Source organism: Carcharhinus amblyrhynchos, chromosome 26, assembly GCF_965287045.1.
Source record: "Carcharhinus amblyrhynchos chromosome 26, sCarAmb.v2.hapA, whole genome shotgun sequence".
Lineage (NCBI taxonomy): Eukaryota > Metazoa > Chordata > Chondrichthyes > Carcharhiniformes > Carcharhinidae > Carcharhinus > Carcharhinus amblyrhynchos.
Genome location: NC_137349.1, coordinates 43,053,276 through 43,077,614, shown reverse-complemented (window position 1 = coordinate 43,077,614; position 24,339 = coordinate 43,053,276). Strand labels below are relative to the sequence as shown.

At 47.6% G+C, this 24,339-nt stretch overlaps 1 protein-coding gene across 1 annotated transcript in view; it reads left to right on the top strand.

The window, feature by feature from the left end:
• LOC145358765 (tetraspanin-3-like) overlaps positions 1-17,234 on the top strand; it is a 39,796-nt gene extending 22,562 nt beyond the window's left edge. The window contains exons 6-7 of the mRNA XM_080213028.1: positions 15,554-15,637; positions 15,928-17,234. Of these exons, the coding sequence (XP_080069154.1) occupies positions 15,554-15,637; positions 15,928-16,008 (165 nt within the window). The 3' untranslated portion in view covers positions 16,009-17,234. The remainder of the gene's footprint in view (positions 1-15,553; positions 15,638-15,927) is intronic.
• Positions 17,235-24,339: the final 7,105 nt, after the last annotated feature.

The window sequence follows — 24,339 nt, the reverse complement described above, 5'->3', positions numbered from 1 at the left end:
GGCAGCATTCCAAGAACTCTTCCTCGAGCCCCCATTCAGACCATTCAGCCCCTCACATATGTTTCACTATTCTGCAAGATGATGTGATCTTTGGTTCTGACTTCACAAAGGAGGCCACAAATAAGGTACCAGAAATGCTGGGGACACAAAGTGAGAGGGAGGAGTTGAAGGAAATCAGTATTAGTGGTGATATGATGTTGGGAAAACTGATGGGATTGAAGGCTGCCAAATTCCTAGGTATGATGATCTACATCCTAGAGTACTTCAGGAAATGTCTCAAGAAATTGTGGATCCATTAGTGGTTGTCTTCCAAGATTCTGTAGATTCTGGAACACATCCTACAGATTGGAGTTAGCTAATGTAACCCCACTATTTAAAAATGGAGCTAGAGCAAAAACAGGAATTATAGACCAGTCAGCCTGATGTTGGGAAAATCCTAGAATCCATTATCAAAGATTTTACAGCAAAACACTTGGAAAACAGTGGGAGGATTGGACAGAGTCGCCGTGGATTTACGAAATGGGAATCGTGCTTGACAAATCTACTGGAATTCTTCAAGGATGTAACTATTAGAGTTGATAAGGGGGAGCCATGAATGTGGTTTATTTGGACTTTCAGAAGGCTTTTGACAAAGTCCCACTTATGAATTCATAATTCCTGAAGATATAGGAGCAGAATTAGGCCGTTTGGTCCATTGAGTACGCTCCGCCATTCAACCTTGGCTGATATGCTTCTCATCCCCATTTTCCTGCCTCCTCCCCATTAGCCTTCAACCCATTACCAATTAAAAATCTGTCTTAACTCAAATTTACTCACTGTCCCAGCACCCACCGCACTTTGGGGTAGTGAATTCCACAGATTCACAACCCTTTGGGAGAAGTAGTTTCACCTCAACTCTGTTTTAAATTTGCTACCCCATATCCTAAGAATATGACTTCACATCCTATAGTGTCCCACAAGAGTGTGCGTCACATCTACTTTATCCATACCTTTTATCATCTTCAGTGCCTCAATTTGATCTCCCCTCATTCTTCTAAATTCCCCAGAGAGTAAAGGCCTAAAGTGTCCTGTCTCTCTACATACAATAAACTCCTCATCTCTGGATTTAAGAGATTAGCATTGGAGATTAAGGCTCATAGGATTCAGGGAGGTGGTATTGAGATAACAGAAAACTGGTTGACAGAGAGGAAACAGAGTAGGAATAAATGAGTCTTTTTCCAAATGGCAGGTAGTGAGAGACTAGTGGGATACCGCAGGGATGAGTGCTAGGACCCCAGCTATTCACTATATTTATAATTGTTTAGATAGGGAACTAAATGTAATATTTCCAGATTTGCAGATGACACAAAGCTGGGTGGGAATGTGAGCTGTGAGGAGGATGCGGAGATGTTTTGATGTGATTTGGACAAGTTAAGCGAGTGCATAAGCAGATGCAGTATGATTTGGATAAATGTGAGGTTATACACTTCAGTAGCAGATTATTATCTGAATGGGCATAAATTAAGAGAGAAGAATGTGTAATGGGACCTGGATTTCCTCGTACACTAGTCACTGAAGGTAAGCATGTAGGTGCAGCAGGCAGTAAAAAAGACAAATGGTATTTGAGTGCAGAAGCAGGGATATAATGTTGCAATTGTAATGTTGGGCCTTGGAGAAGCCACATCTGGAATATTGTGTGCAGTTTTGGTCTCCTTATCTAAGGAAGGATGTTCTTGCTCTAGAGGGAGTGCAGAGAAGATTTACCAGACTGATTCCTGGGATGGCTGGCCTGATGTATGAGGAAAGATTGCGTTGGTTGGGATTGTATTCACTGGAGCTAAGAAGAATGAGAGAATCTCATAGACAGCTGCAAAATTCTAACAGGACTACACAGGATAGACACAAGAAGGATGTTGCTGATGATGGGTGTCCAGAACCAGGGATCACAGTCTGAGGGTACAGGGTAGACTGTTTAGGATTTAAAGTTTATTTATTAATTTAAAGTTTATTTATTAGTCACATGTAGGCTTACATTTACACTGCAATGAAGTTACTCTGAAAATCCCCTAGTCGCCATATTCCGGCGCCTGTTCGGGTACACTGAGGGAGAATTTAGCATGGCCAATTCACCTAACCTGCACATTTTTGGACCGGAAGGAAATTGGAGCACCCAGAGGAAACCCGCACAGAAATGGGGAGAATGTGCAGACTCCATACAGACAGTGACCCAAACTGGGAATCAACCTGGGCCCTGGAGCTGTGAGGCAGCAATGCTAACCACTGTGCTGTCTATCCAAGGATAGAGATGAGGAGCAATTACTTCACCCAGAGAGTGATCGGTCTGTGGAATTCACTACCACAAAAAGTAGTTGACGCCAAAACATTACATGTTTTCAATAAGCAGTTAGATATAGACCTTTGGGGCAAAGGGAATTAAAGGATTTGGGGGTGAAGGTGGGAGCAGGTTATTGAGTTGGACAATCAGCCATGACCATAATGAGTGGTGGAACAGGCTCAAATGACCAGATGGCTTCTTCCTCCTATTTTTTATATTTTTATGACCTAACTTAATATACAAACAGATTCATGAATATCTACCATCCTTTCTGTGCAAATGTGTTTCCTAATTTTACTTCTGAAAGGTATGATCTGATTTCTTAGTCCTAGAACCCTGACAGTGCAGAAGGAGGCCTTTCAGCCCATTGAGTCTGCACCGGCCACAATCCCACTGAGGCCCTATCCCCGTAACCCCACTTATCTAACCTACAAATCCCCCTGACACTAAGAGGCAATTTAGCATGGCCAATCGATCTAACCTGAACATTTTTGGAGTGTGGGAAGAAACCGGAGCACCCAGAGGAAACCCACGCAGACAAAGGAGAACTTACAAACTCCACACAGACAGTGACCCGACCTGGGAATCGAACCCAAGTCCCTGGCGCTGTGAGGCAGCAGTGCTAACCACCATGCCACCCATCAATGCTCCCTTAATCCGAGACTTCCTGCCTAGTGGATTCTCGAGATTAACTAGATTCTCTTGATTGATAAATCTTTGCTATTTATTCCCCTTTGTATCTTGAAAATTTTAAAAGTCTGAAGTTTTTTTTAATAATTTTTGAGTTCCAGGAAATACAGCCCAAGCTTGGGGAAGCTTTCCTTGTAATTAAATCCTCTGGAGTGCGGGTATCACACTCCATATGAGAGAAGGTCACTATCCTGAGGTATTTTGCCCTCAACTGCTCAATGTACTCCAGGTATGGTTGAAGCTTGATTTCTGTCTCGTGGTGTTCTAATCTCCTGGACATGAAGCTCAGCATTCCACTTGGCTTTTTGATTATTCGCTGTCCCTGCTCATGACATTTTAATACCGACATTTTAATACCAACATCTCCCCTCTGCCCTCTCAGGAGGTGAATTGCTTAGCATAGAATTCCCATGCTTGGGACAGCTCGGTAGCACAGTGGGTTAGCACTGCTGTCTCACAGCGCCAGGGACCCAGGTTCACTTCTAGCCTCTGGTCACTGTTTGTGTGGAGTCTGCACATTCTCTGCGTGTCTTTCCTCCAGGTGCTCCGGTTTTCTCTCTCAGTCCAAAGATGTGCGGGTTAGGTGGATTGGCCATGCTAAATTGCCCCTTAGTGTCAAGGGGATTAGCAGTATAAATATGTGGGGTTACATAAGAACATAAGAAATAGGAGCAGGAGTAGGCCATCTAGCCCCTTCGAGCCTGCCCCGCCATTCAATAAGATCATGGCTGATCTGAAGTGGCTTAGTTCCACTTTCCTGCTTTCTCCCCATAACCCTTAATCCCCTTGCCTACCAAAAACCTATCAACCCGCGTCTTAAATATATTTAGCGAGGTAGCCTCCACCACTTCAACGGGCAGAGAATTCCAGAGATTCACCACCCTTTGAGTGAAGAAGTTCCTCCTCAACTCTGTTCTAAACTGCCCCCCTCTTATCTTGAGGCTGTGCCCTCTAGTCCTGCTGTCCTTTCTGAGCGGGAAGAACCTCTCCACCTCTACCCTATCTATCCCCTTCATCATCTTATACGTCTCAATAAGATCCCCCCTCATCCTTCTAAACTCCAACGAGTACAAGCCCAGTCTATTCAGCCTCTCTTCATAGTCCAACCCCCTCAACTCCGTTATCAGCCTAGTGAACCTCCTCTGCACTCCCTCCAAGGCCAAAATATCCTTGTGCAAGTGCGGCGACCAAAACTGCACACAGTACTCCAGCTGCGGCCTCACCAGTGCCCTATACAGCCGCAGCAAGACCTCCCTGCTTTTATATTCAATCCCTCTCGCTATGAAGGCCAGCATCCCATTTTCCCATTTTGATAATTCCATGATTCTTTGAGCTGCAGTATTTCAACCCCTGGGATGTTGACACTGGGGGATTCAGTGATGGTAATGTCAGTGTATGTCAAGGAGTGATGATTAGATTCTCACTTGTTGGAGATGGTCATTGCCTGGCTCCTGTATGGCACGAATGTTGCTCAGCGACCAGTGAAATACTGAGGTGAACTCACTGATGTAATATAGGAGATGGCCTCAAACTGTGTATTGTTACAAAGATGGTTAATCAGAGCCACAACAATGTGGATTTATAAAATGCCAGTATAAAACATCCCAAAGTGCTTCAGGGAACGGGACTCAAACTGAGATAATGTAATATAGAACATAGAACATTACAGCGCAGAACAGGCCCTTCGGCAAAGGAATAGTTTATCAGGCACATCTTAAAGAATGAGAGAGAGGTGGACAAGTCTCGGGAAGGAATGATAGGGTTTATTTATCCATCATAGTACAGTGCAGAGGAGACCATTCAGTTAATCGAGCCCTGCAGTGACAGCAATCCTACCCCCATAAGCCCTTGCATTTACCTGAGCTAGTCCCTCTGACACTAAGGGGCAATTTAGCAAGGCCAATTCACCGAACCTGCACATCATTGGAGTGTGGGAGGAAACCAGAGCACCATGCAGACATGGGGAGAATGTGCAAACTCCACACAGTGAGCAAGCTGGGAATCAAACCTGGGTCCCTGGTGCTGTGAGGCAGCAGCACTAACCACCGTGCCCCCACCCCTCCATTTATTCAGTTTATTTATTAGTGTCACAAGTAGTCACTGTGAAAATCCCCCAGTCGCCACACTCCTGTTTGAGTATACTGAGGGAGAATTTAGCATGGCCAATGCCCCTAACCAGCATGGTTTTGGGACTCTTGAGCCTTGGGCTCAGACAGCTGATTCACAAGAACATTTTAAAACAAAATTGACACTAAGCTACATGAGGTCAGATGATCAACCACTTGATTAACGAGGAGATTTTAAGAAGTTTCTTCAAAGAGGAAAGTGATGTAGTCAGGCGGAGAGGTAGAGAATTTCACAGCTTTGGCAACTAAAGACATAGCTGCAAATGCTGAGTCTTTTAAAATCAAGGGTTGCTGAAAACATCCAAAAGTGGAGGAGTGCAGAGATTGGGAGGGATGAAAATTTTAAAACTGCGGCATTGTGGGATGTGGTTTGAGTTGGTTATGGTGACACACTGAAATGAGATAACAAATGGGGATAGCATCATGCAGCTTGTCGTGTGAATGGTTAATGGGAACATTGTGATACTGGACTGTTACTGCATTGGTAAATATGAATGTGAACAGTTGCATCTCTCTCGCGCGCGCGCCCTCCCCCTCTCTGTCCGCCTCTCTCCCCCGCGTGTGCACGCCCCTCTCTCTGTCCGCCTCTCTCCCCTGCGTGTGCACGCCCCTCTCTCTGTCCGCCTCTCTCCCCCGCGTGTGCACGCCCCTCTCTCTGTCCGCCTCTCTCCCCCGCGTGTGCACGCCCCTCTCTCTGTCCGCCTCTCTCCCCCGCGTGTGCACGCCCCTCTCTCTGTCTGCCTCTCTCCCCACGCGTGCGCAGACGCCCCTCTCTCTCTCCCCATGCGTGCGCGGACACCCCTCTTTCCCCTGCATGTGCACGCGCGCACCCCTCTCTCCCCCCCGGGCATGCTCCTCTCTCTTCTCTCTGTTGCGCACACCCACCTCTCTCTCTCCGCCTCCCTCCCCCACCTGCGTGTGCCTCCCTCCCCTGCGCGCCCCCTCCCCTGCTCGCGCACGCGCACCCCTCTCTCCCCCGCGCGTGCACGCATATGTGACGGAGAGAGAGAGACGCGTGCGTGTGTGAGGGAGAGAGGCACGTGCAAAGAGACATTGATAGGATGCAGAGCTGGGCCGAAAAGTGGCAGATGGAGTTCAAAACCTGATAAGTGCGAGGTGATTCATTTTGGTAGGACAAATTTGAATGTGGATTACAGGGTCAATAGCAGGGTCCTAAGGAATGTGGAGGAACAGAGACATCTTGGGGTTCATATCCACAGATCTCTGAAGGTTGCCACTCAAGTGGATAGAGCTGTGAAGAAGGTTTATAGTGTGTTAGCGTTTATTAACAGGGGGTTTGAGTTTCAGAGCCGTGGGGTTATGCTGCAACTATACCGGACCTTGGTGAGACCACATTTGGAATATTGTGTTCAGTTCTGGTCACCTCACTATAAGAAGGATGTGGAAGCATTGGAGAGAGTGCAGAGGAGATTTACCAGGATGCTGCCTGGTTTGGAGGGTAGGTCTTATGAGGAACGGTTGAGGGAGCTGGGGCTTTTCTCTTTGGAGTGGAGGAGGATGAGAGGCGACTTAATAGAGGTTTATAAGATGATAAGAGGGATTGATAGAGTGGACGTGCAGAGATTATTTCCTCGGGTGGATGTAACTGTTACTGGGGGGCATAACTGTAAGGTTCATGATGGGAGATAAAGGACGGATGTCCAAGGTAGATTCTTTACTCAGAGAGTGGTTGGGGTGTGGAATGCACTGCCTGCTGTGATAGTGGAGTTGGACACTTTAGGAACTTTCAAACGGTTATTGGATAGGCACATGGAGCACACCAGAATGATAGGGAGTGGGATAGCTTGATCTTGGGATTGGACATAGCTCGGCACAACATTGAGAGCCGAAGGGCCTGTACTGTGCTGTAATGTTCTATGTTGTATACACACAGTTCTGTTTCCCTGACACACGCACACACCTCTCTCTCCCTGACACACGCACACGCCTCTCTCTCCCTGACACACGCACGCGCCTCTCTCTCCCTGACACACGCACGCGCCTCTCTCTCCCTGACACACGCGCGCGCCTCTCTCTCCCTGACACACGCGCGCGCCTCTCTCTCCCTCACACGCGCGCGCCTGTCTCTCCCTCACACGCGCGCGCCTGTCTCTCCCTCACACGCGCGCGCCTGTCTCTCCCTCACACGCGCGCGCCTGTCTCTCCCTCACACGCGCGCGCCTGTCTCTCCCTCACACGCGCGCGCCTGTCTCTCCCTCACACGCGCGCGCCTGTCTCTCCCTCACACGCGCGCGCCTGTCTCTCCCTCACACGCGCGCGCCTGTCTCTCCCTCACACGCGCGCGCCTGTCTCTCCCTCACACGCGCGCGCCTGTCTCTCCCTCACACGCGCGCGCCTGTCTCTCCCTCACACGCGCGCGCCTGTCTCTCCCTCACACGCGCGCGCCTGTCTCTCCCTCACACGCGCGCGCCTGTCTCTCCCTCACACGCGCGCGCCTGTCTCTCCCTCACACGCGCGCGCCTGTCTCTCCCTCACACGCGCGCGCCTGTCTCTCCCTCACACGCGCGCGCCTGTCTCTCCCTCACACGCGCGCGCCTGTCTCTCCCTCACACGCGCGCGCCTGTCTCTCCCTCACACGCGCGCGCCTGTCTCTCCCTCACACGCGCGCGCCTGTCTCTCCCTCACACGCGCGCGCCTGTCTCTCCCTCACACGCGCGCGCCTGTCTCTCCCTCACACGCGCGCGCCTGTCTCTCCCTCACACGCGCGCGCCTGTCTCTCCCTCACACGCGCGCGCCTGTCTCTCCCTCACACGCGCGCGCCTGTCTCTCCCTCACACGCGCGCGCCTGTCTCTCCCTCACACGCGCGCGCCTGTCTCTCCCTCACACGCGCGCGCCTGTCTCTCCCTCACACGCGCGCGCCTGTCTCTCCCTCACACGCGCGCGCCTGTCTCTCCCTCACACGCGCGCGCCTGTCTCTCCCTCACACGCGCGCGCCTGTCTCTCCCTCACACGCGCGCGCCTGTCTCTCCCTCACACGCGCGCGCCTGTCTCTCCCTCACACGCGCGCGCCTGTCTCTCCCTCACACGCGCGCGCCTGTCTCTCCCTCACACGCGCGCGCCTGTCTCTCCCTCACACGCGCGCGCCTGTCTCTCCCTCACACGCGCGCGCCTGTCTCTCCCTCACACGCGCGCGCCTGTCTCTCCCTCACACGCGCGCGCCTGTCTCTCCCTCACACGCGCGCGCCTGTCTCTCCCTCACACGCGCGCGCCTGTCTCTCCCTCACACGCGCGCGCCTGTCTCTCCCTCACACGCGCGCGCCTGTCTCTCCCTCACACGCGCGCGCCTGTCTCTCCCTCACACGCGCGCGCCTGTCTCTCCCTCACACGCGCGCGCCTGTCTCTCCCTCACACGCGCGCGCCTGTCTCTCCCTCACACGCGCGCGCCTGTCTCTCCCTCACACGCGCGCGCCTGTCTCTCCCTCACACGCGCGCGCCTGTCTCTCCCTCACACGCGCGCGCCTGTCTCTCCCTCACACGCGCGCGCCTGTCTCTCCCTCACACGCGCGCGCCTGTCTCTCCCTCACACGCGCGCGCCTGTCTCTCCCTCACACGCGCGCGCCTGTCTCTCCCTCACACGCGCGCGCCTGTCTCTCCCGCTCTCCCGCGCGCGCCCCTGGCTCCCGCTCCCGCGCGCGCCTCCCCGATAATCGGTGGTGCAGTGCCTGGAGATTGTGGGTTTTTTCTTTGTTTAAAAAGGGGTGCCTGGGAACTACAGGCCCGTGAGCCTCATATTTGTGATAGATGAGCAGTTGGAAGGTATTTTGCGAGCAGGATCTACAGGCATTTAGAGAAGCAAGGACTGTTTAGGGACAGTCAGCATGGCTTTGTGAGTGGAAAATCATGTCTCACAAATTTGTTTTTTGAAGGGGTAACCAAGAAGGTAGATGAGGGCAGTGCAGTTGATGTTGTCTACATGGACTTTAGCAAGGCCTTTGACAAGGTACCACATGGTAGGTTGTTGCATAAGGTTAAATCTCACGGGATCCGGAATGAGGTAGCTAAATGGATACAGAATTGATGACAGAAGGCAGAGGGTGGTTGTAGAGAGTTGTTTTTCAAACTGGAGGCCTGTGACCAGCGGTGTGCATGATGTGGATGTGCCGGCGTTGGACTGGGGTAAACACAGTAAAAAGTCACTTGATGTCTCAGGGATCAGTGCTGGCCCCACTGTTATTTGTCATTTATATTAATGATTTGGATAAGAGTATAGGAGGCAAGGTTAGTAAGTTTGCAGATGACACCAAGATTAATGGCATAATGGACAGTGAAGAAGGTTATCTAGGGTTGCAACGGGATCTTGATCAGTTGGGCCAGTGGGCTGACGAATGGCAGATGGAGTTTAATTTAGATAATTGCGAGATGATGCATTTTGGTAGATTGAACCAGGACAGGACTTACTCAGTTAGCGGTAGGGCGATGGGGAGAGTTACAGAACAAAGAGATCTTGGGTACATGTTCATAGCTCCTTGAAAGTGGAGTCACAGGTGGACAGAGTGGTGAAGAAGGCAGTCAGCATGCTTGGTTTCACTGGTCAGAAATTGAATACAGGAGTTGGGATGTCTTGTTGAAGTTGTACAAGACATTGGTAAGGCCACACTTGGAATACTGTCTGCAATTCTGGTCACCCTATTATAGAAAGGATATTATTAAACTAGAAAGAGTGCAGCAAAGATTTACTAGGATGCGACTGGGACTTGATGGATTGAGTTATAAGGAGAGGCTGGATAGACTGGGACTATTTTCTTTGGAGCGTTGGAGGCTGAGGGGTGACATTATAGAGCTGCACAAATCAACTGGATGGCCAATATCTTTTCCCAAAGGTAGGGGAGTCTAAAACTAGAGGGCATAGGTTTAAGGTGCGAGGGGAGAGATACAAAACGGTCCAAAAGGGCAATTTTTTCACACAGAGGGTGGTGTGTCTGGAACAAGCTGCCAGAGGTAGTAGTACAGGTGGGTACAATTTTGTCTTTTAAGAAGCATTAAGACAGTTACATGGGTAAGATGGGGAGAGATGGATATGGGCCAAATACGGGCAATAAGAACATAAGAAATAGGAGCAGGAGTCGGCCATCTAGCCCTTCGAGCCTGCCCCGCCATTCAATAAGATCATGGCTGATCTGAAGTGGATCAGTTCCACTTTCCCGCTTTCTCCCCATAACCCTTAATCCCCTTGCCTACCAAAAACCTATCTACCCGTGACTTAAATATATTTAGCGAGGCAGCCTCCACCACTTCAACGGGCAGAGAATTCCAGAGATTCACCACCCTTTGAGTGAAGAAGTTCCTCCTCAACTCTGATCTAAACTGCACCCCCACCACCGCCCCCCCCCCCCCCCCCCCCCCCCTTCCATCTTGAGGCTGTGTCCTGTAGTCCTGCTATCCTTTCTAAGCGGGAAGAATCTCTCTAACTTTACCCTATCCATCCCTTTCATTATCTTATACGTCTCTAAAAGATCCCCCCTCATCCTTCTAAACTCCAACGGGTACAGACCCAGTCTATTTAGTCTCTTTTCATAGTCCAACCCCCTCAACTCCGGTATCAGCCTAGTGAACGTCTTCTGCACACCCTCCAAGGCCAAAATATCCTTGCGCAAGTGCGGTGGCCAAAACTGCACACAGTACTCCAGCTGCGGCCTCACCAGTGCCCGGTACAGTTGCAGCAAGACCTCCCTGCTTTTATATTCTATCCCCCTCGCTATAAAGGCTAACATCCCATTCGCCTTCTTGATCACCTGCTGCACCTGCAGACTGGGTTTTGCGACTCATGCACAAGGACCCCCAGGTCCCTCTGCACTGTAGCGTGCTGCAGTTTTTCGCCCTTTAAATAATAATTCCTCCAACTATTATTTCTGCCAAAGTGGATGACCTCACACTTGCTATCATTATACTCCATCTGCCAGGTCCTTGCCCACTCGCTCAGCCTATCCAGATCCCTCTGCAGACTTTCCACACCCTCCGCACAGTTTGCTTTTCCATCTTTGTGTCATCAGCAAATTTCGTCACCCTACACTCAGCCCCCTCCTCCAGATCATCTATATAAATGGTAAATAGCTGAGGCCCCAGCACCAATCCCTGCAGCACTCCACTAGTCACCAACCACCAATCAGAATAGCACCCATTGATACCAACTCTCTGCTTCCTATTAGACAGCCAATCCTCTATCCACACTAACACCTTACCCCCAACTCCATGCACCCTACCCTTCTGTAGCAACCTTTTGTGAGGCACCTTATCAAACGCCTTTTGGAAATCTAAAAACACCACATCCACTGGTTCCCCTCTGTCTACCGCACTAGTCACATCCTCATAAAAATCCAATAAATTCGTCAAACACGACTTCCCCTTAACGAATCCGTGCTGCGTCTGCTCTATCAAACCATTCCTTTCTAGGTGCCTCGCTATTTCTTCTTTGATGACGGATTCAAGCATTTTTCCAACTACAGACGTTAAACTAACCAGCCTATAATTCCCTGCCTTTTGTCTGCTACCTTTTTTAAACAGCGGCGTAACATTAGCCGTTTTCCAATCTTCTGGCACTTCCCCGGATCCAGCGAATTTTGGTAAATAATCACTAAGGCATCCACTATCACCTCTGCCATTTCTTTCAGAACCCTCAGATGCATTCCATCCGATCCTGGGGACTTATCCACCATCAGTCCCATTAGTCTATCAAGCACTACCTCTCTAGTGACAGTAATTGCATTCAGGCCCTCAACTCCTACCATCCTTCTGTCTTTAATATCCAGCAAACTATTTGTGTCCTACTCTGTGTATTCCGAGGCAAAAAACTTATTTAAAGCCTCAGCCATTTCCTCATCGCCCACTGCTAAATCCCCCCTCTCATCCTCTAGGGGTCCAACATTCAGTTAGCCCAATTAAGAAAGAGTGGCATGGGCAAATTGGGCCAAAGGGCCTGTTTCAATGCTGTAAACCTCTGTGACTCTTATCTGTCTCTCCCTCCCTCACACGCACACAATTCTCTTCCTCATGCATGCACAGCTGGCTCTCCCTCCACACCCTCGCACCCCCCCTTCCCTCTGCACCCTCGCACCCCCCCTTCCCTCTGCACCCTCACGCCTCCCTCTCCCTTTGCACCTCCCTCTCCCTCCGTGCCTCCCTCTCCCTCTGTGCCGTCGTGCCTCCCTCTCCCTCCGTGCCTCCCTCTCCCTCTGTGCCGTCGTGCCTCCCTCTCCCTCCGGGCCCTCCGCGCCTCCCTCTCCCTCTCCCCCAGGCCCTCCATGCCGCCCTTTCCCTCCGCGCCCTCGCACCTCCCTCACTCACCCACCCTTAAATGTCCTATTTTAGACGACATTTGAGTGTTAATCACATTGCTGTGAGTCTGAATTTGCACGAAGGCTGGACTAGATAAGGATTTCTCACCCGAAAGGACAATAGTGGGTTTTTGTGACAATCGACAATGGTTTCATAGTCATTAGTAGATTCATAATTCCAGAGATTTTACTATATTCAAAATTTAACATCTGCCATACTAGGATTTGAACCAAGGTCCTCAAAATATATCAATACAGTAGCCCAGAGCCCTGTGACAATACCACTGCCCCAATATCTCCCCATGTTACTGATATTCCTGGTGTACTGTCAGATTAATTCTCCAGTCACCCATTATTTTGAGAACAACCTTACCTCCAAATAAACAAGGACAATTCGGAATGAGCCACGAATGCTGGCCAACCAGTAAAGCCCACATCCCACAGCTGAATAATAATAACAATAAAATTAGCTTTAATTTAAAATAGACAGTACAGCACAGGAACAGGCCCTTCGGCCTGCAATGTTGTGCTGAACTTAACCCCAAGTTGAACTAATCCCTTCTGTCTGCCCTTGCTCCATATCCCTCTATTCCTCGCATATTCATGTGCTTATCTAAAAGCCCTTTAAATGCCCCTATTGTATCTGCCTCCACCGCCACCCTGGCAATGCATTCCAGACAACTACCACTCTGTGTTTAAAAAAAAACTCGCCCCTCACATCATCTTTGAACTTTCCCCCTCTCAGCTTAAGTGCGTGCCCCCAAGTATTGGACATTTCAACTCTGGGAAAAAGATCTGACTGTCAACAACATCTATGCCGCCCTTAATTTTATAGAGTTCTCCTTAGCCTCGGCCGCTTCAGAGAACACAACCCTAGTTCTGTCCAGCCTCCTCTTATAGCTGATACTCTCTAATCCAGGCAGCATAAACCTCTTCTGCGGCCTCTCCAAAGCCTCCACGTCCTTCCTGTAACATGGTGATCAGAATTGAACACAGTACTAAGTGTGGTCTTACAAAGCTGCAACATGACATCCTGACTCTTGGACTCAATGGCCTGACCAATAAAGACAAGTGTACCATACACCTTCTTTCCCATCCTATCTACTTGTGTGGCCACTTCCTGGGAGCCTTGGACTTGAACCCCAAGATCACTCGATGGCAGTACATCAATGCTGTTCAAGGTCTGCCATTAACTGTATACTTAACGGCCTCACTTGGAGTATTGCGTACAGTTCAGGTCGTCGCATTATAAGAAAGAAGTGGAGGCATTGGAAAGGGTGCAGAGGAGGTTTACCAGGATGTTGCCTGGTATGGTGGGAAGGTCTTACGAGGAAAGGCTGAGGGACTTGAGGTTATTTTCATTGGAGAGAAGAAGGTTACGAGGTGACCTAATTGAGGCATACAAGATGATCAAAGGATTGGATAGGGTGGACAGTGAGAGCCTTTTTCCTCGGATGGCGATGGCTAACACGAGGGGACATAGCTTTAAATTGAGGGGTGGTAATTATAGGACGGATGTCAGAGGTAGGTTCTTTACTCAGAGGGTAGTAAGGGCGTGGAATGCCCTGCCTGCAGCAGTTGTGGACTCGCCAACTTTAAGGGTGTTCAAATGGTCAGTGGATAGGCATATGGATAACATTGGAATAGTTTAGGTTAGAGGGTCATAAGATTGGTTCCACTGGTCGGCACAACATCGAGGGCCGAAGGGCCTGTACTGCATGTTCTAACGTTAACATTTGATCTCCCAAAGTGCAGCACTTCATATTTGTCCAGATTAAACTCCATTTGCCATTTCTCTGCTCATATCTGAAACTGATCTCTATTCCACGGTATCCTTTGACAACCTCCTACACTATCCACAACTCCACCTATCTTTGTGTCATCTGTAAACTCACTACCCCACCCATCTGCATTTTCATCCAAGTCATTTACGTATATCACAAATAGCAGAGATCGGAGTACGAATCCCTGCGGAACACCACTAGTCATGGACCTCCAGAAAAACACCCTTCCACACTTCTCTCTGACTTTTATGGGAAAACCAATTCTGAATCCAAGTGACCAAGTCATCGTGGATCCCATATATCTTAATCTTCTAGATGAGCCTATCATGAGGGAACTTACTCAACAATAAAACATCCAAAAGCCACGGTAGCAGAGAATTCAAAAAATTATTGAGTGAAGTAATTTCACCTTATCTCGGTCTCAATGAACTAACTGACTGCCTTGAATCTGCCCAGTGACACATTCCTTTCTATATTCCACAGCCAAGGGAAATAACCTTCAAATCTTTCCATCCCCTTCAGAATTGGAGGTGAACCAATGAAACCACCCCCGGTTTTCCCTAAACTCCAGATAAACATCACCCATGGCAAGCTGATATGGTGACCCCAAACTAATAATCCTCAGAAGACAAATATATCATTACTTCATGATCTTTTAAAAATGGCCAGCAGTACAGGCAGTACTCCAGCTGTGGTCACTGAAGCTGGGTAAGATTCCAGGATGATTTTGCCAAAGCTCTTAGCAATAAATGCTGACAAGCCATTGGTCTGGTATTTTCTTGTGCTGAGATGCTCATATTTTGTGTTCTTTGTAAGTGCTCACCAATTACCAGTGAACATTAATGGTTAGACTTTCCAGTACATTAAAAGGGATCAGTTATACCTTCTACTCTGATACCAAACTGCGTCAGTCCTTTTCCCACTGGTCCCTGCTGTTCAATTCTGGCTGTTGGCTGAGAGATTTTCTGCCTAGCGACAGCGCGATGCAATAAATCAAATAAACCAATCAGCAAAAAGCCTCTGATTCACTCTCAGCCTATCAACATCTAGTGCTTCAAGAGACCTTGCCCTGACTGACCTATTTCGTTGCTTTATTTTTGAAATAGGTGGCTTTCTCCTTTTGAGCCAGTGTTTGCAGTCACATGGTGACCATCATCTCTGCAGACCCCCAAGAGACCCTTTAGGGACTTCCAGGGGTCAAGGGAGCCAGCTTGGGGTCACCAGTTAAAAGGATAGTCACTACTTGCTTGCAGCATAGACTGCTGATACTTACTCTGAAGGTAGCTGTGATTTTTAACAGCACAGTTCACCAAAACGTAACATCATTCTATGATTTTTCACTCCAGGGCTGCCTCATGAGACTACAAGATGAGCTACAGTGGATCTTCCTGTTCACACTAGGCTGGGTCATTGCTGTTAGCTGCCTCCAGGTAAATCCAGGATAAAGGGAAGAGTGGGAGAATGGGAATGAGAGAGTGCTTCTGTACAAAAAGAACTAGCATGGACTCGATGGGCAGAATGGCTTCCTCCTTACTGAAATGACCCCATGGCTGCAAGGAACCAATGTTAAAATGGAATGACGAATCCACACACTGCCTATACCCGGGGGATCCAAGAGTAATGTCAGTAATAAATCTGACCACAGAACTTGAATCAGAAAAACTGAGTATTTGACGTTTGATCATTTTAACTTTGACTAAAAGTTCTTTTCTGTTTTCAGACGCTTGGAGCTTTGGTGATCTGCCTCTGGACTGACTCCGATTCGGCTCCATACCAGCTGTTGAATACTGATAACTCGTGAAGGATACTGTCTGACTCTCTGTCACTAACCCAGGCACAAAACAAGCTCAGAAATTCCACATCACATTGGATCCTGTAGAAATAGGAAGCACCCATTTGCAAACTGCTGCCTGCTCCCGGAGCAGTCAGCACTCTGTTCTCATCAGGTGAATACGTTCCGTTGATCCTATCCCTTCCCTGTCCCATGCTCATTGAATTGTCCAGAGAGCACCATTGTCCAGTGACCCCATTGGGTGAATGACCAATCCAATGAGGCCCCCCCACCCCCACCCTGTAACCTTACCGCATTCCAAGGGCTCCCTTATATGATCCCATCCTGTGACACTACCTTCCCCCTCTCCTTATAGCTCATACTGTCTAATCCAGGCAACATCCTAGTAAACCTCTTCTCCAGCCTCTCCAAAGCCTCCACATTCTTCCTGTAACGTAGTGATCAGAATTGAACACAGTACTAAGTGCAGCCTTAACTAAAGTCTTATAAAGCTGCAACATGACATCCTCACTCTTGTACTCACTGGCCCAACCAATAATGACAAGCATGCACTACACCTATCTACTTTTGTGGCCACTTTCTGGGAGCCTTGGACTTGACCCCAAGATCCCTCGATAGCAGGACCCTGTACATCAATGCTGTTCAAGGTCTGCCATTAACTGTATACTTAACATTATCATTTGATCTCTCAAAGTGCAGCATCTCGTATTTGTCCAGATTAAACTCCATCTGCCATTTCTCTGTCCATATCTGAACATAGAACATTACAGCGCAGAACAAACCCTTCGGCCCACGATGTTGCGCCGACCAGCTTTTAAAAAAAAACACTAACCCACTAATCTAAACCAATCCCATTTCGTCCATAAACCTAACCACAGATCTCTTAAACGCCCCCAAACTAGGCGCATTTACAACTGCAGCTGGCAGTAATCTTTACCCCACTATATCCTTTGACAACCTTCTATACTATCCACAACTCCACCTATCTTTGTGGCTTCTCTGACCTTTCTGGTAGAGTGACCACCTCTGTCCTGTGAGTGAATAGCTACCCACTTCTCTGCACACCTCTCATTGTGTTTCCTCTCTAATACTGTACCAGTCCACACACTGACACACTCCTCTCTCAGATGCTGAACAGAGTTGTGGCCTGTATATCGAGAAATCATTTGATACGTGTCCTAATTTGATATGTATATGACTGTGGGCAGAAAATAAATTCTACATTTTAATTGGAATTTGCAAGTATCGTTCTTCTTGATCATGAATATTAATTTTAACATCTCCTCAAATTGAGTTCACAATCACCAGCACCCAGATTCTATTGTTGCTTTCATGATAGCATCTGGGATCTTGTAACTTTGTGTCCCCTTGTCCTCTAAAGAATCCAGAGACAATTGTTATTCACAGATTGAAGGTTTTATGTAAGAGATACATTGGGATGGGGGTAAGTAGGGAGGTGGAGTTAGGAAGAGCTTTGTTCATGCAGTGAAGTGTTAACTGATTGCCTGATCAGGTTGTGGGAGCAGATACAGAGGATACAGGATGGGTATTTAAGGGAAATGAACTTGCAGAGCTGGGAGGATAGAGCCAGGTAACAACTGATCCTTTTACAGAGAACATGTTTGGACTTGATGGATCGAATGGCCTCCATTGTAATGATATGATTCCAAAGCCTATTAGAGTCATAGAGGTTTACAGCTTGGAAACAGGCCCTTTGGCTCAACTTCTCCATGCTGCTTTTTTTTACCACTAATCTAGTCCCAATTGCCCACATTTGGCCCATATCCCCTCTATATCATCCTAGCCATGTAACTGTCTAAATGCTTTTTAAAAGACAAAATTGTACCCGACTCTACTGCCTCTACTCGTTCCAGACACTCACCACCCTCTGTGTGAAAAAATTGCCCCTCTGGACCCCTTTGTATCTCTCCCCTTTCACCTTAAACCTCTGCCCTCTAGTTTTAGGCTCCCTTGCCTTTGGGAAATGATGTTGACTATCTAGCTGATCTATGCCCCTCATTATTTTATAGACTCTATAAGATCACCCCTAAGTCTCCTACGCTGCAGGAAAAAAAGTCCCAGTCAATCCAGCCTCTCCTTTAATTCAAAACATCAAGTTCCATTGGCATTCTAGTAAAGCTTTTCTTCACTCTTGTAGTTTAATATTATCCTTTCTATAATTAGGTGACCAGAACTGTACACATTATTCCAAGTGTGACCTTACTAATGTCTTGTCCCAACTCTTGTATTCAATGTTCTGATGGATGAAACCAAGCATGCCAGATGCCTCCTTCACCACTCTGTCCACCTGTGACTCCACTTTCAAGGAGCTATGAACCTGAACCCCTCGATCTCTCTGTTCTGTAACTCTCCCCAACGCCCTACCATTAACTGAGTAAGTCCTGCCCTGATTCGGTTGACCAAAATTCTGAAGAGATGGTGTTGACGCACCTGGACTGGACTTGTCAGATCTTGCACACTTTTTCCAATAATTTGCAAAGTTGTTGGGTGAAGGAATTGATGTTCCAGGTGACATTGTCAGGAGTTGTTTCTCCAAGTAATTCTAGGCAGACAGGGCACATGAAATCCATACCATTTAAAACGAGGTGGGGAATTCTTTTTGTCAGCAGCAATTTCCTTGATGATGCTGAGAGTTTGCAGCACAGTGTTCCGAGCCCACAATTACTGAGCACTCTCCTCCCCCAATCCTATTCTCCCTTTATTTTCCCTGACCATTTCTCAGCCATGTTATTCAGCTTTCAGGTTGAATTTGCTCCAGATTCAGAAAACAATTAGGGTGGCACGGTAGCACAGTGGTTAGCGCTGCTGTTTCACAGCTCCAGGACCTGGAGATCTTACATGCGTCAATTAGATCAAATCTCATTTTTCAAACTTATAATCAATTAAGGCTGAACTGTCGAACCTTTCCTCAGGACTACCCTTCATTCTAAGAATGGGTCGAGTGAACTTCTCTGAACTGCTAATGCAATCTTATCCTTTGCTAAATAAACAGACCAAAACTGTACACAATCCTCTAGACGCAGTTTAACCAACACGCTGTACCGCTGTAGCAAAACATACCTACTTGTAACATCTTGCAACAAATGACAATATTCCATTTGCCTTCCTAATTACTTACCTTTGTGATTCATGTACCAGGCCACCCAGATCCCTCCATACCTCAGAGTTCACAACTTCCTTCATTTTCCTGCCAAAGTGGACAGGTTCATAATTTTCACACGCTATTTGACAAATTTCTGCCCACTGTCGCAATGATGTGACTTGTGCATGAGGGGAGACTAATTTAGGGACAATTTGTTACACCAATCAGCCTGAGAGCCCATCTTTGGGGTGTGGGAGGAAACCGGAGCACCCGGAGAAAACCCACGCAAGCACGGGGAGAATGCGCAAACTCCCACAGACACTGGCCCAAATCCATGTATCTGCACAGCAATCAGTGATAGTCACTGAGCTGTCGTGTTGCCCATCAGCTGGTCCAGTTTAAGCCTACACTAACGACGTGAAGCACTAGGCTACTCTCGAAACATGCAAGAGCAGCCCTCGCACAACCCACCGCGTGTATGCCCCTTGTTGGACAACAAGGCGGACTGAATCACCTGTGGATTAAAAGAGAAAAACATCAATAACATGCACATCCTTATACAAACATTCAAGGGAATCCCCAGAAGCTCAAAAGTAAAACAAGTGAGCTAGAAAATATGTTGGAAGGTCCATAGGAATCAATTGATTCCCAGGAACGTCCCAAGGCTCCTGAACCTTATTTAAAACAGTCTCCTATATCCTCCCATCTCCATCCCACTCATTGATTCCAACTCTCTGCTTCCTGTTAGATAACCAATCTTCTCTCCATGCTAACACCTTACCCCCAATTCTGTGCACCTTAACCTTCTGCAGCAACCTTTTATGAGGCATCTTATCAAATGTCTTCTGGGAATCTAAAAACACCACATCCATCGGTTCCCCTCTATCTACCGCACTAGTCACATCTTCATAAAAATCCAGTAAATTCATCAAACACAACTTCCCTTTCACAAATCCGTGCTGCGTCTGCTTGATCAAACCATTCTTTTCTAGGTGTCCTGCTATTTCTTCTTTGATGATGGATTTCGAGCATTTTTCCGACTATGGACGTTAAGCTAACTGGCATCTAGTTACCCACCTTTTGTCTGCTACCTTTTTTAAACAGCGGTGTAACAGTAGCTGTTTTCCAATCCACTGGCCCAGAGTCCAGCAAATTTTGATAAATTACTACTGCATCTGCTATTACTTCCGCCATTTCTTTCAGAACCCTGGGATGCATTCCATCCGGTCCTGGGGACTTGTCCACCATCAGTCCCATTAGTCTACCAAGCACTACTTCTCTAGTGACAGTAATTGTATTAAGGACCTCATCTCCTGCCAACCCTCTATCTTTAATATTCGGTAAGCTATTAGTGTCCTCCTCCGTGAAGACCGAGGCAAAAAACTTATTTAAAGTCTCAGCCATTTCCTCCTTCCCACCATTAAATCCCCCCTCTCATCCTCCAAGGGTCCAACATTCACTCTAGCCAGTCTCCTCCTCTTTATATATTTATAAAAAATTTTACTATCTTTTTTATATTTAGAGCTAGTTTAGTTTCATAGTCTAAGTTTCCTTTCTTTATCGCTTTCTTAGTCATTCTTTGTTGTTCTTTAAATCTATCCTAATTTTCTAATTGCCCACTATTTTTAGCCGCTCTGTACGCAACGGCTTTTAATTTAATATTCTCCTTTATTTCCTTCGATATCCACGACTGGTTAACACTTTTGTTGCAGTCCTTCTTTATCAGCTGATCTCCTTAAAAATCCTCCACTGTTCCTCAGCAGTCCTACCAACCAATCTGCGCCCCCAATCTACATTCGCTAATTCCACTCTCATCCTATCGTACTCCCCTCTGTTCAAACACAGGTTTGGGACCATACTTTCTCACCCTTCATCTGTATTAAAAATTCAACCATATTGTGATCACTCATCCCAAGAGGATCCCTCACAATAACATCCCTAATTCTACCTGCCTCGTTACATAACACCAGATCTAAGATAACTCGCTCCCTCGTAGGTTCCGTCACGCACTGTTCGAGGAAACTATCCCGACAGCATTCCAAGAACTCTTCCTCAAGCCCACCGCGTCCGACTTGAGTCAACCAATCAATATGCAGGTTAAAATCCCCCATGATTATTGCCGTTCCCATTTCTGCACACATCATTTATTTGCTTGTTTATAGCCTGCCCCACCTCAAAATTATTATTTGGGGGCCTATAGACCACACCCACCAGCGTCTCCCTCCCCTTACTGTTCCTTATCTCCACCCACAACGATTCCACGTTTTGCTCCTTAGAGCTGAGATCGTCTCTCACTACAGCCCTGATATTATCCTTTATTAACAGAGCTACCCCACCCCCTTTTTCCTCCTTCCTAAATGTCTGATACCTCTGGATATTCAGTTCCCAGTCCTGATCACCCTGCAACCATGTTTCCGTAATGGCCACTAGATCACACCCATTTGTGCTGATTTGGAGGATGTGGCAGAGATACTAAACTTTTTAAAGTTTATTTATTAGTGTCACAAGTGGGGGCTTACATTAACACTGCAATGAAGTTACTGTGAATATCCCCTCGCCGCCACACTCCGGCGCCTGTTCGGGTAACACTGAGGGAGAATTTAGCACGGCCAATGCACCCTAACCAGCACATCTTTCAGACTGTGGGTAGAAACTGGAGCACCCGGAGGAAACCCACGCAGACACAGAGAGAACGTGCAAACTCCACACAGACAGTGACCCAAGTGACCCCTGACGCTGTGAAGTAGTGGTGCTCGCCACTGTGCTGCCCAATGAGTGCTCTGCTTCTGTCTTCACCAGATTAAAAGATGGTGACAATAGTCCAGTTGAAAATGTGGGAGTTGTGGAACTCAGCAGGTTGGTGACGGAAGGCTGGCAGCACAGACCCAGATGGGAAGCACCTCAGATTGCTGACAGAGGGAAGGGAGCAAATTGAAGAACGGATGACAGAAATTTTCCAGGCCTCTCTGAACACAGGATTAGTCCCAGGGGAACTGGAGGTTTGTAAATAGAACATATAGAACATAGAACATTACAGCGCAGAACAGGCCCTTCGGCCCACGATGTTGCGCCAACCAGTTACAAAACAATGACCCACTAACCTAAACCAATCCCTTTTCGTCCATAAACCTATCCACGGATCTCTTAAACGCCCCCAAACTAGGCGCATTTACAACTGCAGCAGGCAGGGCATTCCAATCCCTCACCACCCTCTGGGTAAAGAACCTACCCCTGACATCCGTCCTATAACTACCACCCCTTAATTTAAAGCTATGCCCCCTCGTGCTAGATTTCTCCATCCGAGGAAAAAGGCTATCACTATCCACCCTATCTAAACCACTAATCATCTTATATGTTTCAATAAGATCCGTTATTCCTACCAAAGTGAATTACCTCACACTTCTCCGCATTAAACTCCATCCGCCACCTCTCGGCCCAGCTCTGCAACCTGTCTAAGTCTTCCTGCAAACTATGACACCCTTCCTCACAATCTACCACACCTCCGACTTTGGTGTCATCAGCAAATTTACTAATCCACCCAACTATACCCTCATCCAGATCATTAATAAAAATTACAAACAGCAGTGGCCCCAAAACAGATCCCTGAGGCACACCACTCGTAACCGAACTCCATGATGAATATTTACCATCAACCACCACCCTCTGTCTCCTATCCGCTAGCCAATTCCTGATCCAATTCCCTAGATCACCCCCAATCCCATACATCTGCATTTTCTGCAGAAGCCTACCATGGTGAACCTTATCAAACGCCTTACTAAAATCCATATACACCACGTCCACTGCCTTACCCCCATCCACCTCTTTGGTCACTGTCTCAAAAAACTCAATAAGGTTAGTAAGGCACGACCTACCCGCCACAAAACCATGCTGACTATCTCCAATCAATTCATTACTCTCCAAATAACTATAAATCCTATCCCTAATAATTTTTTCTAAAACCTTGCCCACAACAGAAGTGAGACTCACCGGTCTATAATTCCCGGGGAAGTCTCTGTTCCCCTTCTTAAACAATGGGACAACATTCGCTAACCTCCAATCTTCTGGTACTATACCAGAGGCCAACGACGACCTGAAGATCAGAGCCAGAGGCTCTGCAATCACTTCTCTTGCCTCCCAGAGAATCCTAGGGTAAATCCCATCTGGACCAGGGGACTTATCTATTTTCAGACCCTCCAGAATATCCAGCACATCCTCCTTATCAACTGTAACACTGTCAATTCTACTCCCCTGCAACCCAGTGTCCTCCTCAGCTATATCCATGTCCCCCTGCGTGAACACCGAAGAGAAATATTGGTTCAATGCTTCACCAATCTCCTCCGGTTCCACACATAACTTCCCTCTGCTGTCTATAACTGGCCCTAATCTTGCCCTAACCAACCTTCTGTTCTTGACATACCTATAGAACGCCTTAGGATTCTCCTTAACCCTATCAGCCAAAGTTTTCTCATGTCCTCTTTTAGCCCTTCTTAGCTCACTCTTCAACTCCCTCCTAGCCAATCTAAAGTTTTCTAGTGCACTACCCGAGCCCTCACGTCTCATCCGAACATAAGCCTCCTTTTTCTTTTTAACCAGCGAATCAACTTTTTTAGTGCACCACGGTTCCCTAGCCCTACCTATTCCTCCTTGCCTGACAGGGACATACCTATCACGGACTCGCAGTAGCTGCTCCTTGAAAAAACTCCACATTTCGGACGTTCCCAGTCCTTGTAGTCTCCTAGTCCAACCTATGCTTCCTAATTCACTCCTAATAGCCTCATAATTACCCTTCCCCCAGCTAAAACCACTGGCCCGAGGTTCATGCCTATCCCTTTCCATCATTAAGGTGAACGTAACCGAATTGTGGTCACTATCACCAAAATGCACACCAACTTCCAAGTCTAGCACCTGGTCTGGCTCATTTCCCAGCACCAAATCCAATATAGCCTCACCTCTAGTTGGCCTATCTACATACTGAGTCAAAAAACCTTCCTGCACACTTTGTACAAAAACTGACCCCTCTAATGAGCTAGAGCTATAGCTATTCCAATCAATATTAGTAAAGTTAAAGTCCCCCATAACAATTACCCTATTACTTTCACTCCTAACCAGGATCGTCTCCGCAATCCTTTCCTCAACCTCTCTCGAACTTTTAGGAGGTCTATAAAAGACTTAATATAATGTAATGCCATTGTTTAAGGAAGGGTAAAAGACTAATCCAGGAACCCTACAGACCTCTC